Raw genomic sequence first — 13,405 nt, 5'->3', positions numbered from 1 at the left:
CCGGGCTGGTGTCAGCCAGCAGGAGGGTGAGTTCCTCCTGCTTGTTACCCATACTACGAGCGTTTGTGTAGAGACATTTGAGGCCTCCTGTAGATGTGTGTACTGACCCCCTAATCCCAGCATTACCCTGGCCCTTATGTCTTACCTGTTTTTTTGCTTCGCTATTGCTTAATGTAAAGAATGTTAATATATATCAATATAAGTTATATTAAAGTTATGTTAATGTGATTCACACCACTGTGAACTAACAAGAGACTTTTAAAAGTTCAGTTTATCCTCCATTCCCTTTTAGAGTTGTTGTAATTGAATTAATCAAGTCAGTCTAGTAAAATATATCACCCCAAAAAATCCCTCTCTCTCATGTTAATCAAGAACTCATTCACTGTCATTGTTAGTTGTATACTTTAGTTTCCATAGCAATTCATCATTAATTTCTTTAATTAGGCCATAACTAAATTCAATGATCACTTAGATCAATTACCTTAATTGAACTGTCTCTGTTTCAGAAACAGTAAGTTCTCATTACAAATCCAGCAACATAAATGTTACTACATAAATAGCAAAAAATGAAATTTTGTTAAATAATGCTGAACAAGAAGCACTTATGAAGTGCTAAAGTTGCAATATTTGCTAAACATCTCAGAGGTAATAGATTTTATTTTGTTAAAATCCCTAATACTATACAATTGAACAGAAAACTTCTACAGCTAGAAGTTAAGATAGTTTAAAACAAGCAAACAAAGGTCATGGACATTTGTAGCATTATATGTACCCTTGTAACACTTCAAAAAGCAGGTATTTGGATGGGTACCTTATCTGTAGCACAACAAAAACGGTACCAGCGCTATAAAAATATTCCCAAATGAAACAGGAACTTTCTGCAGTGCTACATTTTGTACCACATGTAACACCTGAACAGTTACATAATGATCTCTCATCCCCCCATATCCCATAGTGCTCTTCCCCCCACCCTCCTTTCCTCCTTCCCTGCCCCATGTAATCATTTTGTAGCTGGTTTCACTTTTTGTCGCATGATTAATTGCTTAAATGCCTGGCCAGGTTATACTTCAAGATGCAATTAACTAGTTAAGGAGTGTAAGGAGGCTCAACTCTCAACAGGGGGGCTAGGTAAGTTCTAGCAGTTCACTTTAGAGAGTACAAGGTACTCTGTATAGTACGTAAAGTATTTAAAGTTCCAAGGACCATCTGCCAGCTGCAAACAATTCAAGCTCCTTTCACAATCTAAGTATAGCTCTGTTCCTAGTGACTTGTCTGGCTTAACACTGCATGATATGCCAAAGAAATCTTGACTCTAACTAAGTAGAACTAAATCATTTTGTACAGCTACCACCATATGATGATCTTTTGGCTACATCTTCACTCCCATTGTTACACATGCTAATTAGATTAAAGCTGGCCCATGCTAGCATACCAATGCAACAATCACTTTTCATTCTGCAGTGTAGACATACCAAGTAATAACGCATGCAGTGGAGAGAGCAAAAGTTCTGCTTGCTGCAGTGACAGACTATCATCTGGAATTAATTAATTAATTAATCTGGAATTGCAGACAAGTGCATTTTTTCTGGAAAAGTGCTAGTGATTTTTCACAAAAAGAATAAATAACACTCTTTATTTAAAGATTTTCCACAAAAACTTTCTTATTTTTTTTATCAAAAAAAATGAAAAAACATCAAAAGAGCACAACAGTTTTTCATAAAAGTTTTCGTGTATTTCACAAAGAAACACTTTTGTCACAAAAAGCCTTGTATTCAGGAGCTTCTCCTTGTGGGAATGCTTTGCTACCTCTCTTATTAGGTTTTGATAAGGAAAAACTGGACATTTTTTCTGACAACAAATGGGTTTGAGGGCATTACAGGTCAAACAGAACTAGCCTAAAGGAAAGTGATCCAGGGAGGATCACACCTTCTAACCTATGTTGCTTGGCAGATGTCCTTTCCTTCCTTTTTTATGTTCTTGTAACAAGGTATTTAGCAGAATTTGAAGATTTGTTGGAATCTGACAGGGCCATACCATGAATGCTTCTATGGCCTTGAACTTGTAACCTCCTGGCTGTCAACCGTGGGTGTGCCTTAGTACCCATACCACGCCATTCCCCAATTTGGCAGGTGTGATAACTACTGAACTGTTTGTGTACTGCAAATAAAGTAAGACATTTCTATGCATTTTAAATATAATGTAATATGAGCTCTGTTCAATTAACAGAATCATACAAAAGTAGGGCTGACAGGGACCCCAAGAGGTCCTCTAATCTGTCCAATCCCTTTTTGAGGTAGGATCATCCCTACTCAAACCATCCTATACAAATCCATGATCTAATATGAATTTACTCTTAGCACAACTGCACAGTCAACCCAGATAAAACACAAGGCACAGCAACATAACTTGCCACAGGTTAAGCACAGGGACAGTGATGGCCAACACTGTGCTCCTGCAAGGTTGTTAATACATGTTCAAGAGATCCCAGGAAGAGAGCCCCTCCTCCTCCCCACACCCCCCACATGACAAAGGAAGGCAAAAACCCACAGAGTCTACACCAAGCTGACCACAGGGTAAAATTCCTTCCTAACCCCAAATATGGAGATCAGTCTGACTCTGGGCAGAGGGGCAAGACTTTTTAGTCAAGAACCTCCAAGTTAAAGTCATAGCAGGAGGACTGGGACATCCCAGTAAAATTCTTCAGCCTTGGCTGCAGCCAACACCCAATATTTCTGAGAAAAATATAGCAACAGGAGAGGGAAAAAATTCCCCCCTGTCCCCATGCAACAACCAACAAAGCCCAGAAGCATGTGAAATACCCATAGTAGAACATAAGCACAGTTATGCTTAGACCATCCCTGACCAATGCCTGTCTAAATTCTTCTTGAATACCTCCAATGATGGAGATTTCACAACTTCCCTAAGCAGCCTATTCCACTACCTCACTGTTCTAAAAGTGAAGGAGTTTTTCCTGATATCCAATCTAACCAACTCAGCTATAATTTCAAGCCATTGGTCCATGGCCATGTCCCACTCTCTGCAGCAAGAGATAAAAGGTGTCCAGTGCCCTATCCACAAGCTGGACATGTCCATTTCTTGCAATTTCTCTTCATTTGACTTGCTTTCCACACCCTTTATCATTTTTGTGCTCTGCCTCTGAGCCCTCTCTAGTTTCTCCCAGTCTTTTTTAAAGTGTGAAGCCCAAAACTGCATACAGTACTTCAGATGAGGCCTTACCAATGTGAATAGGTAGAGTGGCACGATCACTTCCTGTGTCTTGCACTTCATGCTTATATTTATGCAGCCCAAAACCTCAGGTGCAACATTTTGCGTTCCCGAGGTGTAGCATCTTGCATTTGTCAGCACTGAACTTCATCCTATTGGCTCCAGGCCAGCTTTCCAATTTGTCAAGATCCTTCTGAATGATGCACCCATTCTCTAATGTGTTTGCAATTTTCCCAATGTCTTGTTTTCTAAAAACTTGCTCCAGAAGCCTTCTATGCCAGCATCCAAAGCGTTAATATAACACACGGAACAGCATGGGGTCCAGGAAAACCTCTGTAGGACTTCACTTGGTTATGCCTTTCTGAAAGGAGAAGAGGAAAGGGGAAGGGAATGGGGCAGAAATCTTTCTCTTTCTCCTTGGACTCATTTTAGTATGAACAAGAAGAAGTGACAGGGTGCAAAGAGCAATATTATCCCCCATCCCAATTACAACATTCAAATAGCTTCCAACAGGGTCAAATGCCTCTCTGTGACACCTGCTGAACATTTGCCCTTTCAGAGAGACATCAACCTCCCTACACCCCATGTGCTTCCTACTTTTTCTAGCTAAGGGAACTCAAAGGGAATTCAAGGTCTATACTTGGCAATGAATTTTCAAACACTGTGTTTCAAAATGTATTTGGAATTTGAGAAACTACCCATGTGTGCTGCTATAGAAATAGAATCCAAAACAGATTTATTGGATTAATTTAGGAAGCATGGCATTCTGCCTTTAAACCTGAATTTTTAAACTGTTCCCCACTGCATCCATCCAAAATAAAATTACACATCTTCATTTACAGATATTGTTGTGGCCAGATTTTTAAGGAATTAGCTTCTTCAAAATACTTCATTTATATCTTTTTTATATAATCATCAAATGTTTAAGGACATTTAAGGACATTTCAGATGAAGGAACTTTTATTTCAAAAGCAAAACTGCAGCAGAAAGATCTCATTACAATTAGAGCATCACAATAATTAAAATATTTGCTGTTTCTGTAGCTTTAGGCTTGCTTGCACCTTTTAATATTCTTACTCTTTCATTCAGATATTTTTCCTCTGTCACAACTGGACTTTCCTCCCAAATCCTGGGTTTAATTTCATTCTGAGTCATTACCTTTCCAACATAAACTAGTATTTTTCATTAAAGAGTCTAAATTCATAGGGTTTATAGTCCTTCTAATATGACTTTTTTAATAAAGACAAAAGTTTGTGTTGGAGCAGTAGTGGATAAAATAAGTTTTAGAATTGCAGCTGCACCAAATTGAGCAAGGGAAAAATAAAAAAAACTGTATTTTTCAAAAATAATAATAATTATACTTAACTTGACTATCACAACTGGGCTGTAAATTGTAATGCAGCTTCCCTCATAGCTCCAACAAAAACAGTAGGGGTAAACTATGCAATACAAAGAAAGAAAAGAGAAATGGTGGTGACTGTTTTTAGTCTCTTGAGCTATCCCTTTTGGCTGAGAGTAGGACGAGTCAGACCTGCTGTATATGGAGCAAGGAGTTGGAGGTGGACAAAAGTAGCTCTCCTGGAAGCAGCAACACACCCACAGCTTACCATATACTGCTGAGTGTATCCTGAAAGGGGGTGGGTCTGCCCCCCCCCCCCCCCCAACTTGTCCATCATGACTCTTTGGGGCCATGCTGCATGAAAGGTCATGCTGGTCAAAGCCAGGGTCCCAGAACGGAAGATTACTATGCCTGCACAGTATGGTGAGTGACAGAGATAAAGCTTTCTGGACCTTCCATTAGTGCAACTATACAACACTGGACTGAACTTAAATTAACCTAATATAGAGATTTGCCAGTTAACCGAGAGTAAAAGCCATGACTAAGGCCCCAGCTGCTATAGGCATTCACATCATTTCACCAACAGGGGTATTCGCAGTTGCTTAAGATGAGCTTGTGTCACTCAAATTTAGCTATAAGCACAGGCAGTTCTCACTATGGAGGGAGGAAAGCAATGGGGTCCCCCAAGGGTCTCAGCTCAGGCCTGTGCTGTTTAATGTATTCATAAATGGTCACTAAAGGGAGGTGAATAGTGAAGCCAAGTTTGTGAATGACACCAAATTATTTACAGTGGGAAAAACAAAGGTGATTGTGAAAGACTGCTACAGGAAATAGTAAAATTGAATGAATGGCCAACAAAATGGGAGATAAAGTTCAATGCTAATAGTGCAATGTGATGCATGTGGAAAAGAATAACCCAAGATGCACATACACAATGACAGGCTCTACCTTAGCTGTTACAATTCAAGAAAGATATTGGAATTATTGCAGATAGTTCTCTGAAAGCACCACCAGAAACACAGGTAAAATGTTAGAAATTACTAAGGAGACTAAAACAAAACAGAAAACATCATTATACCACTGTATAGCTCAATGATACACCCACACCTTGAATAAAGTGTGTACTTCTGGTCTCCCCCACCTCCATTAAGTCAAACTAGAAAAGGTACAGAGAAGGGCAACAATCGTGATCAAGCACATGGACAGGATTTCAAATAAAGAGAGACTATATAGGCTAGGACTTTTCATCTTAGGAAAAAATCCTTGTTCTTCCCCTTGCCTTGTGCCACTGATGTACAGAATAATAGCTAAGTGGATTGGTTTTGTAGAACCACGTGTGGTGGTATATATGTATCCCTCAATGTCGTAATATGTGACCTGGAAAATACTTCATGAGGCAGGCTGTTTAAGACCCTGCCCTGGTTGCCAATTTACAGATCTGGCTTGTGTATTTGGCCCAAAGAAATAGCAGGATGTCTGGCATTCCTCAGCCCCCTGTCTGTTTTGCTTGTACAAGGTTTTCCTCACCACTTTCTCCTATCAGGAGCCCCAAAAGATGCATACAGCCCTCTGGATTGTGTGGACACTCTGCTCTGAGTGGGGGAAAACTAGTGCAGTGTACAGAAGTACCGGTAGCAACACCACCCTTGTGCATGTCATGTGCCCCCCTACTGACAGGCAGTGCATGTGCCACAGTCCCAGTTTTTGTTTGACTTTGGCCTCAATCTTTTCCCATGCTCTCTGTCCAGTCAGCTCTGGGTCAAGCTCCAGCCCAACAATCTTCACCCCCTTGCAGGAGATGAAGCCTTTCAGGGATGACAGGTCCCCAAGCACACCCAGGCATATGCTTATGCTCACATTGAGCTTTGCCCCTGCCACTGCTCCATGTACCTGTATGTGTCACAGTACATTTTGAATTGAACACTTGTCTATGACCTTGTCTTACTGAGGTCATCCATGCAGGCTAAAACCCTTGCTTCCTCCCATTTTTCTCTGGGGACCTACACTCTATGTATTCTGGGGTTCTGACTCAACCTTTGGGCTAGCAGGTCCATCGCACAGATGAACAAGATCCAGTGGGCAGTGTTCCCCAGTAGGCAACCCTGCTGGACACAACTCCACTGCAATGAGCTTGGTCTGAAACCCATTCACCATTACCCTGCCGCTCACATCAGGGTACAGTGTCTCTATTTGCCCTTTTCCAATCACCTGGGACCTCTGCCAACTGCCACAAATTTTCAAAGATACCAGTTCTGCAGTCTCATTGGCCAACTCCCTCAGGACCTTCAGCTGCATCACATCTGGCTCCATGGACTTGTACATGTCCAGTTTTACTAAACGGTCCCTACACTGTGGGTTTTTTTGCCACTGTTGGTTTGCTTACCTCCTCCCCCAATTGTGCTGCCAGCTGCAATAGTCTGGGAGCTGATCTTGCCTGTGAAGACTGAGGTGAAAAAGGCATTGAGTACTTTCGCCTTTCACCATCTGTCACTAGATTGCCTCCCCCATTCAGTAAGGGACACACATTCTCCCTGACCTTCCTCTGGTTGCTGACATTCTTATAGAAACTCTTCTTGTTACCCTTCATGTCCCTGGCTGGCTGCAACTCCAATGGCATTTTGGCCTTCCTGATTTCATCTCTTCATGCCCAAGCAATGCTCTTATAGTCCTCCCTAGTCATTTGTCCAAGTTTCCACTTCTTGTAAACCTTCTTTTTGTGTTTTAGCTTACTGAAGAGTTCCCTGCTAAGCCAAGTTGGTCTTCTGCCATATTTGCTAGTCTTCCTGCACCTTGGGATGGTTCATTCCTGATCTCAGTAAGGTTTTTTTAAAATACAACCAGCTCTCCTGGACTCCTTTCCTCCTCAGACTGGGGATCCAGGGAGTGCTGCCCATCAGTTCCCCGAGTGAGCTGGTGTACAGATAACCCTACTTTGTCAAGAAGAATGAAAAGGCCTCCACTGTTGCCCCCTCCTGCTTCTGCTTTCTCCAAGTCACTCACTTTCCCACTTACCTTAGTGCTTTGCTCTCCATCTCCCAGCAAAACCTAGTTTAAAGCTCTCCTCACTAGGTTAGCCAGCCTGTCTGCAAAGATGCTCTAGCCTCACTGTCAGGTGGCTCCCGTCTCTTCCTAACAATCCTTCATCTTGGAACAACATCCTGTGGTTGAAGAAGCTAGTGCACCATCTGTGCAGCCATGCATTGATCTGCACAACACATCCTCTCCTGCCCAAGCTCTTTTCCTTAACTGGAAGGATCAAGGAGACTGAGCTCCTGTCCCCTTCATCCTTGCACCCAGAGCCCTGTAGTCACTTTTGATCTACTCAGGGTAGCCCCTGGCAGCATTCTTGGTGCCGACATGGATAAGGAGCATGGTCAGAGGTTTATATAAGCATCAGTAATCCCTCCATGACATCTCAGATCTAGTCTCCAGACAAGCAGCAGATCCCTTAAGACAACAGGTCAGGCTGGAAGATGGATGTCTCTGTCCCCACAGAAAGGATTCTCCAACCACCACCACCCATCACTCCCTCTAGGTGGAAGTAGTCTCAATCCTCCAAACCTTGGGGATGCCTGGCTTGGCCTCCTCCACCAATGGAACATTCTTCCCCACTATTGCTCGGGTTCCATATCTATTCTCCAGGCAAACCGCTGCAAATGGAGATGAAAGCTGTGTCCAGACAAGTAGGGGCGTGTGGCTTGTGGCACCATAAACTTCTTTTTGGTGCCACAAACTGTACTCGTGGAACATTAAAATGTGCCCTGCGCTGCAAATTTGCAGCGTGGGGGCAAAATTTGCTACTGGGATTGTTTTCCCCAGTAGGAAAAAAAAAAGCAGCATGACAAAATGTGGCATACAGCACAATACAATAGTATGTGTAGGAACAAATGACAATTTGTTCCTCCAGTGAGATGCTCTGGTTGCTGGCCAGCTTGTGACTTCTGGCAGCACGTAGAAGTCATTGGCTGTGTCCAGATGAGCAGGGGCATATACTTGCAGTGGTACAAATAGTAGCAACACAGATTTGTGCCACTACTTTGTGCCAGAGCAGATGCCTCTGCTCATCTGGACACAGCCAACGACTTCTATGTGCTGCTGGAAGTCACAAGCTTCCAGTTTCCACATTCCTGGGGGTCCATGTCCTCTTCCTTCTCTAGCTGTACTTCTGGTAGTCCTTCCTCTGCAGTCCTAGAGATCTCCTCCAGCATCAAATTGAAGAAGTCCTCATGGTGGAGGATGCTTCGGAACATTGCCACCTTCTCCTATGTCTCTTTCGCCTACTTCCTGAGGGATACCACCAGGAGGTGCTGCTCATTACAGACACACCCCCACAGGTGTCACCAGAACGAACCTGCAAGTCACAGTCTTCACAATGCCAAACCAAGATCTGGGTGGAAGCCTTGACAATGAGCAGTCCTGCCTGGACAGGTGCAAGCAGAAGAAGAGCTGGCATTGCAACATCCCCTAGACATTTCTCTGGTGCTCTTAAACTGTCACCTCTCTTCTTACCCCTCTTTCCAAGCAGACCTTCCTTAGCACGCTCCACTGTAAACTAACTTGTTCATTGCTCCTTGGTCCCAAAAGGTTCCCTTTTCCCTGGGAGATAGAATGTCCAGGGAGACAAGAAATAGAGCCATCCCAAATCATTTTTAGTAAAGGCAATGAAAATGTTTAAATGGGAAACATGCACAAATGGCTATACTTACCACTATGCCACCTTTAGTTCTTAAAAGGACAAAATGTGAAAGTAAAAGTAACTTGTTGCTGTCATGGCTATTATTGTTCACTGGAACCTGCCTCTGTGATTTAAAAGTCTACTGCAGAAAGGGAAATTCCTACAGACATCACTCATTAATGTGAAAAAAATAGATTCCAACCATACTGTGAAAAGATAGATCCACAGAAAATAGAAGAAAATAAAGCTACTTAAAGAACTAATTCAAATTAATCTGGTGGTAGTATCATGTGTTACCTCTACTATTACACACTGTATTGTGTAAGCTGTTTGGTAAGTGGACATTTAGTAAAAACTATATCCAAAGGAACACAAAACCTCTTCCTCCCATTCTATTCTGTTCTACATAGGTTTTAATTCCCACTTACCACCATGGCACTTAAGAGCCTTCTAAGAAAGCATTAAACAACATGGCAACATATTTGTCACAAATACGACTTGTAAGAAAGAAGCTTGTGCAGAGGTCTTATTTTGTGTGCTTGCTTGTATCTTTTGAAAATGAGAGCAAGAGTTTGCAAACTCTTTTTTGCATAGTACAGTTGTGCTACCACAACCCAGTAACTCACAATATGGGGTCCTATAAAATTAAGCACAACCTGAAGGTCCTAAGAAATCTTAAAAGAAGGATTATCTGCTGTGCTCTCAGGAGGTGCAGCACAGAACAAAGGCTTACGATAGCTTCAAGTCATATTTGTGTCCTCATATGCCCAAACTGCTCCAAGGGCTAGAAGGGCTTCCAGTGTAAACTGAGATAGCTGATTATATTACAGCAACACCATGGACTACAACATTGTCCACAAACTCAACAGTGCTGCATACTGCAATCCCATTCCTTTTATGATTTCTATACCTGGTCTTATAAAGGGTCATCAAAAGGCTTACAGAGCCCTTTACCCTTTTCCTGTCATTTTACACATCATAACACAACAGCAGATTTTGGGTCTTGATCCCCAGATGTTCACACTTCTCTATGCTTAAGTGCTCTTTATTCTGGTGATGTACAAGCTTTTGTAAAAATGTTAATAAGGAAATAAGACATAAAGCAAACTAGCCTCTTCTCAGGTGAGAGAGAAATATTTAAAGAATAAAATTGCTATACACCCCATAAATATTTATACAGTGATAATCACAGATTACGCCTGAGGTGGGCCCAAGCACTGCTGACAAAGATGAATAAATAAATCGGACCTCAAAGTTCTGAAAATACATCTCCTTAGGAGAGAGTTTTACTCCTCTGCACCCCTCTGACATCCTCCTACTGGGGACACGAAGGGTGGCAGGCCACTAGTATGGCTGCTTCTTTTGTATTTCAGGGTATTCAGTTCAACTCCCAGCTAGGCAAATTCCTAACTCAGCTATCCTCCTTTTTTCACCATTCCAGCTGTTGAACAAGTCAACAGAAAAAATAAATTGTGGTTATTGAGAATCCTGATTACCCAGGGTCAGATGCTGAGCTGCCATAAAATAGCTCAGCTCCATTCACATGGTGTTACATAAGATACACCCCAGCTGAGGATACACCCCGCAAAAGTCGGAAGTGAAAACATCCCTTTTTGGAATGGCTTCTGGTTTTACTAGCTAAGACTGAAATTCAAGGACGTATGTGGTTTCATTGCTCTAGACCCCAGGAAATACCGGTATTAAGCTTTTTACTGTCACATATGGCTTCAATGGATTAAGAGAGAAGGGTCCATACAGGCTTTAGGAGAGATGGTGCCTATCAATACTTCTTGAGTTAAAGCTGTTTTCCTTTCCAAAACATAGTGCATATAACATGCACAAAGCATATCTGTCTTCCCTTACCTTCTGAGAAAGGCTCCCATTCATAAAGTCGACCCATAAATGGTTTGTTGTTGTATGATGCACATTGTACTTCCCTGATATTTCTGGTGCTTTCTGGACACATCTATTGAAAGAAAGGACAAGATATTATGCTATAATCTCCAGTAACACTACTTTTTACATACCTTACTTAATCTTGGACCTCTCGGTGTTTTTTTCTAAGTGCATATTCAAAAGTTCCACATTATCATTATCCAGGGGACACTCTTTTTCCAAAATAAGTTATAAATAAGAAGCACATTATGGCACTGCTGGGTAGTCTGTCACTTCCTCCCACAGCAGAATTGTGCCTTAAGGAACTTCTGTTAGGGATTTCACAAGCCAAACCAGTGGTAAAAAACTGTCATTCAACAAGACTGGCTCTGCCCAAGTGCATCTGGGAGTCAGAGATTCTTCAGTCTGTAGGTTCCACAACTGTTGCCACAAAGTCAGCCATGATGAGGAGTATCACAGAAAAACAAATAAATATAAAACTTTGATGATGTCTCACATAATATGAAAAAAACCAGGCACAGTCATGTCATTGCCATAACTGAAATTATAATTTTCATTATTTAAAATATTAAAACAAAGTTCCTGCAGAGCTTGAAAAAGCTGATCTTTAATTCAACAATTTGTTTGCCAAATTTCCATCTTGTTTTTTAATGGGTAATAGACCTAGTCAAAATTTTTCATAAAAAGAATTATATTTTATTTTATTTTTTTATTATTTTATTTTTTTACAAAAAAGAACAAAAAGGTTGATATTTTTAGAAAGTTCTGATAGGAACTGTATAGTATATATACTTATACTTTTGCCAGCTCTGGATGTTAAGAGCACAAGTAGAACAAGCTCAAATAAAGCTATTCTGCCTTATAGCTGGTAAAAATATATATATATTAATTAGCTAAAAGAGAAATCTTATGTTGGCACAAAATTTATATTTATTCTCTAACCTGAAATTTGAAAAAAAAAATCATAGTTTTGTGTGGTTTTAAAAAAAAACCACTTCTTTTTTACAATGGTTCAGCAGAGAAAGACAACTTTAAGCCACCCTTGAAAGGTTTTATTCAGCTCTTGAACTGGCTACCTTCAAACTGTTACTATTTTCCCATCAAGTGGGAAATTGTCAGAGATTCCACTGCCTCTAACTTATCTATCAGATTCATACCAGATGCCTTGTCAGTGTGTCAGGCTCTCTCCTGCAAACAAAAAAGAGTGAAAAAGGCAGGATGATAACCTGTCATACATTACTAAATCTTAAGATAAAAGGTAAAATTTTCAAATCAGTTTGGGAGTTTGACTGAAAAGCTAGCATACCCATAAATTGCAGTTAAAAACACAGCCTAGATGATTTAAGAATATAAACCTCAATAGTCTTGACCAGTCAAAAATGAACCATAGGACATCAGCACTACTGAGGACAGAGAGTATAAAAGGAAAAATTTCAAGAATGCACCAATTCAATGGCCCAAATTTGTGCATGTCAGGCCGGTTTTCAAGAACTAAACACCTGAAGTGGTCTCAGATTAGGCATCAAAAATCAGCAGCAATTTCAACTTAACCTATTTGTGCCTCCATTTCATCTTGCTATCCATTGCAGTAGTGTGATACAGCACTTCATTATGTAAATGTCAAGTACTGTTACTAACATCTCAACATTAGTAGATACCTGAGCTAACATTTTAAGACTAAGCAAATTCTTTGCTTAAACTATAATTTTCACAAACTACTGGAAATGCAAAGGGTTCTTCAAATCTTTTTTGACACCTCAGTTAACTTAAGTAGTTGTTGGCTAACTACCAGAAAATTACTATCCTTCTCCCACATTGTTATGAGTTCAAACTGGACACAGGCCCACAATTAGCAAAACTGTTCCAAACCTGCACTGAGATAATGCAGTTTTGGAAAAGCATAAATGGGTCATGTTGATACTCAACCCACTTCTAAGAGCAATTAAACTTTTGACTGAAATTCTGGCACTGTTTCATTTGTGTGACCTACGGTAACTGGCAGAATCATTTTCCTAATCCTTACACTCCCTCCAACTCTATAGGCTCAGGCAGGGTTCAAGAGTTAATCCTTACTTTCCATGTGTAAAATATATTACATACACACACACATTTCCAATTTAAAAACTTACTTTTGTCAACTTTTAGCTTTTCATGGCAAGGGCTAAAAGTAGTAAGCTAAAAAAACCCAACAGCCCCAAACAGTTTGAAATATATTTCCAGTAGGTAAATCTTCACAATGAAATTAAATTGGTAGAGAGCTGCCTAAATTT

At 40.7% G+C, this 13,405-nt stretch overlaps 1 protein-coding gene across 1 annotated transcript in view; it reads right to left on the bottom strand.

Moving 5' to 3' along the window:
- THSD4 (thrombospondin type 1 domain containing 4) overlaps window positions 1-13,405 on the bottom strand; it is a 639,363-nt gene that overhangs the window by 520,029 nt on the left and 105,929 nt on the right. Inside the window, exon 5 of the mRNA XM_019533460.1 lies at window positions 11,103-11,205. Coding sequence (XP_019389005.1) covers window positions 11,103-11,205 — 103 coding nt within the window. The remainder of the gene's footprint in view (window positions 1-11,102; window positions 11,206-13,405) is intronic.

This window comes from Crocodylus porosus, unplaced genomic scaffold (assembly GCF_001723895.1).
Source record: "Crocodylus porosus isolate Cpor-Errol unplaced genomic scaffold, CroPor_comp1, whole genome shotgun sequence".
Taxonomy (NCBI): Eukaryota; Metazoa; Chordata; order Crocodylia; family Crocodylidae; genus Crocodylus; species Crocodylus porosus.
Note: the sequence above shows the minus strand (reverse complement) of the source record. Positions and strands in the feature narration are given on the sequence as shown.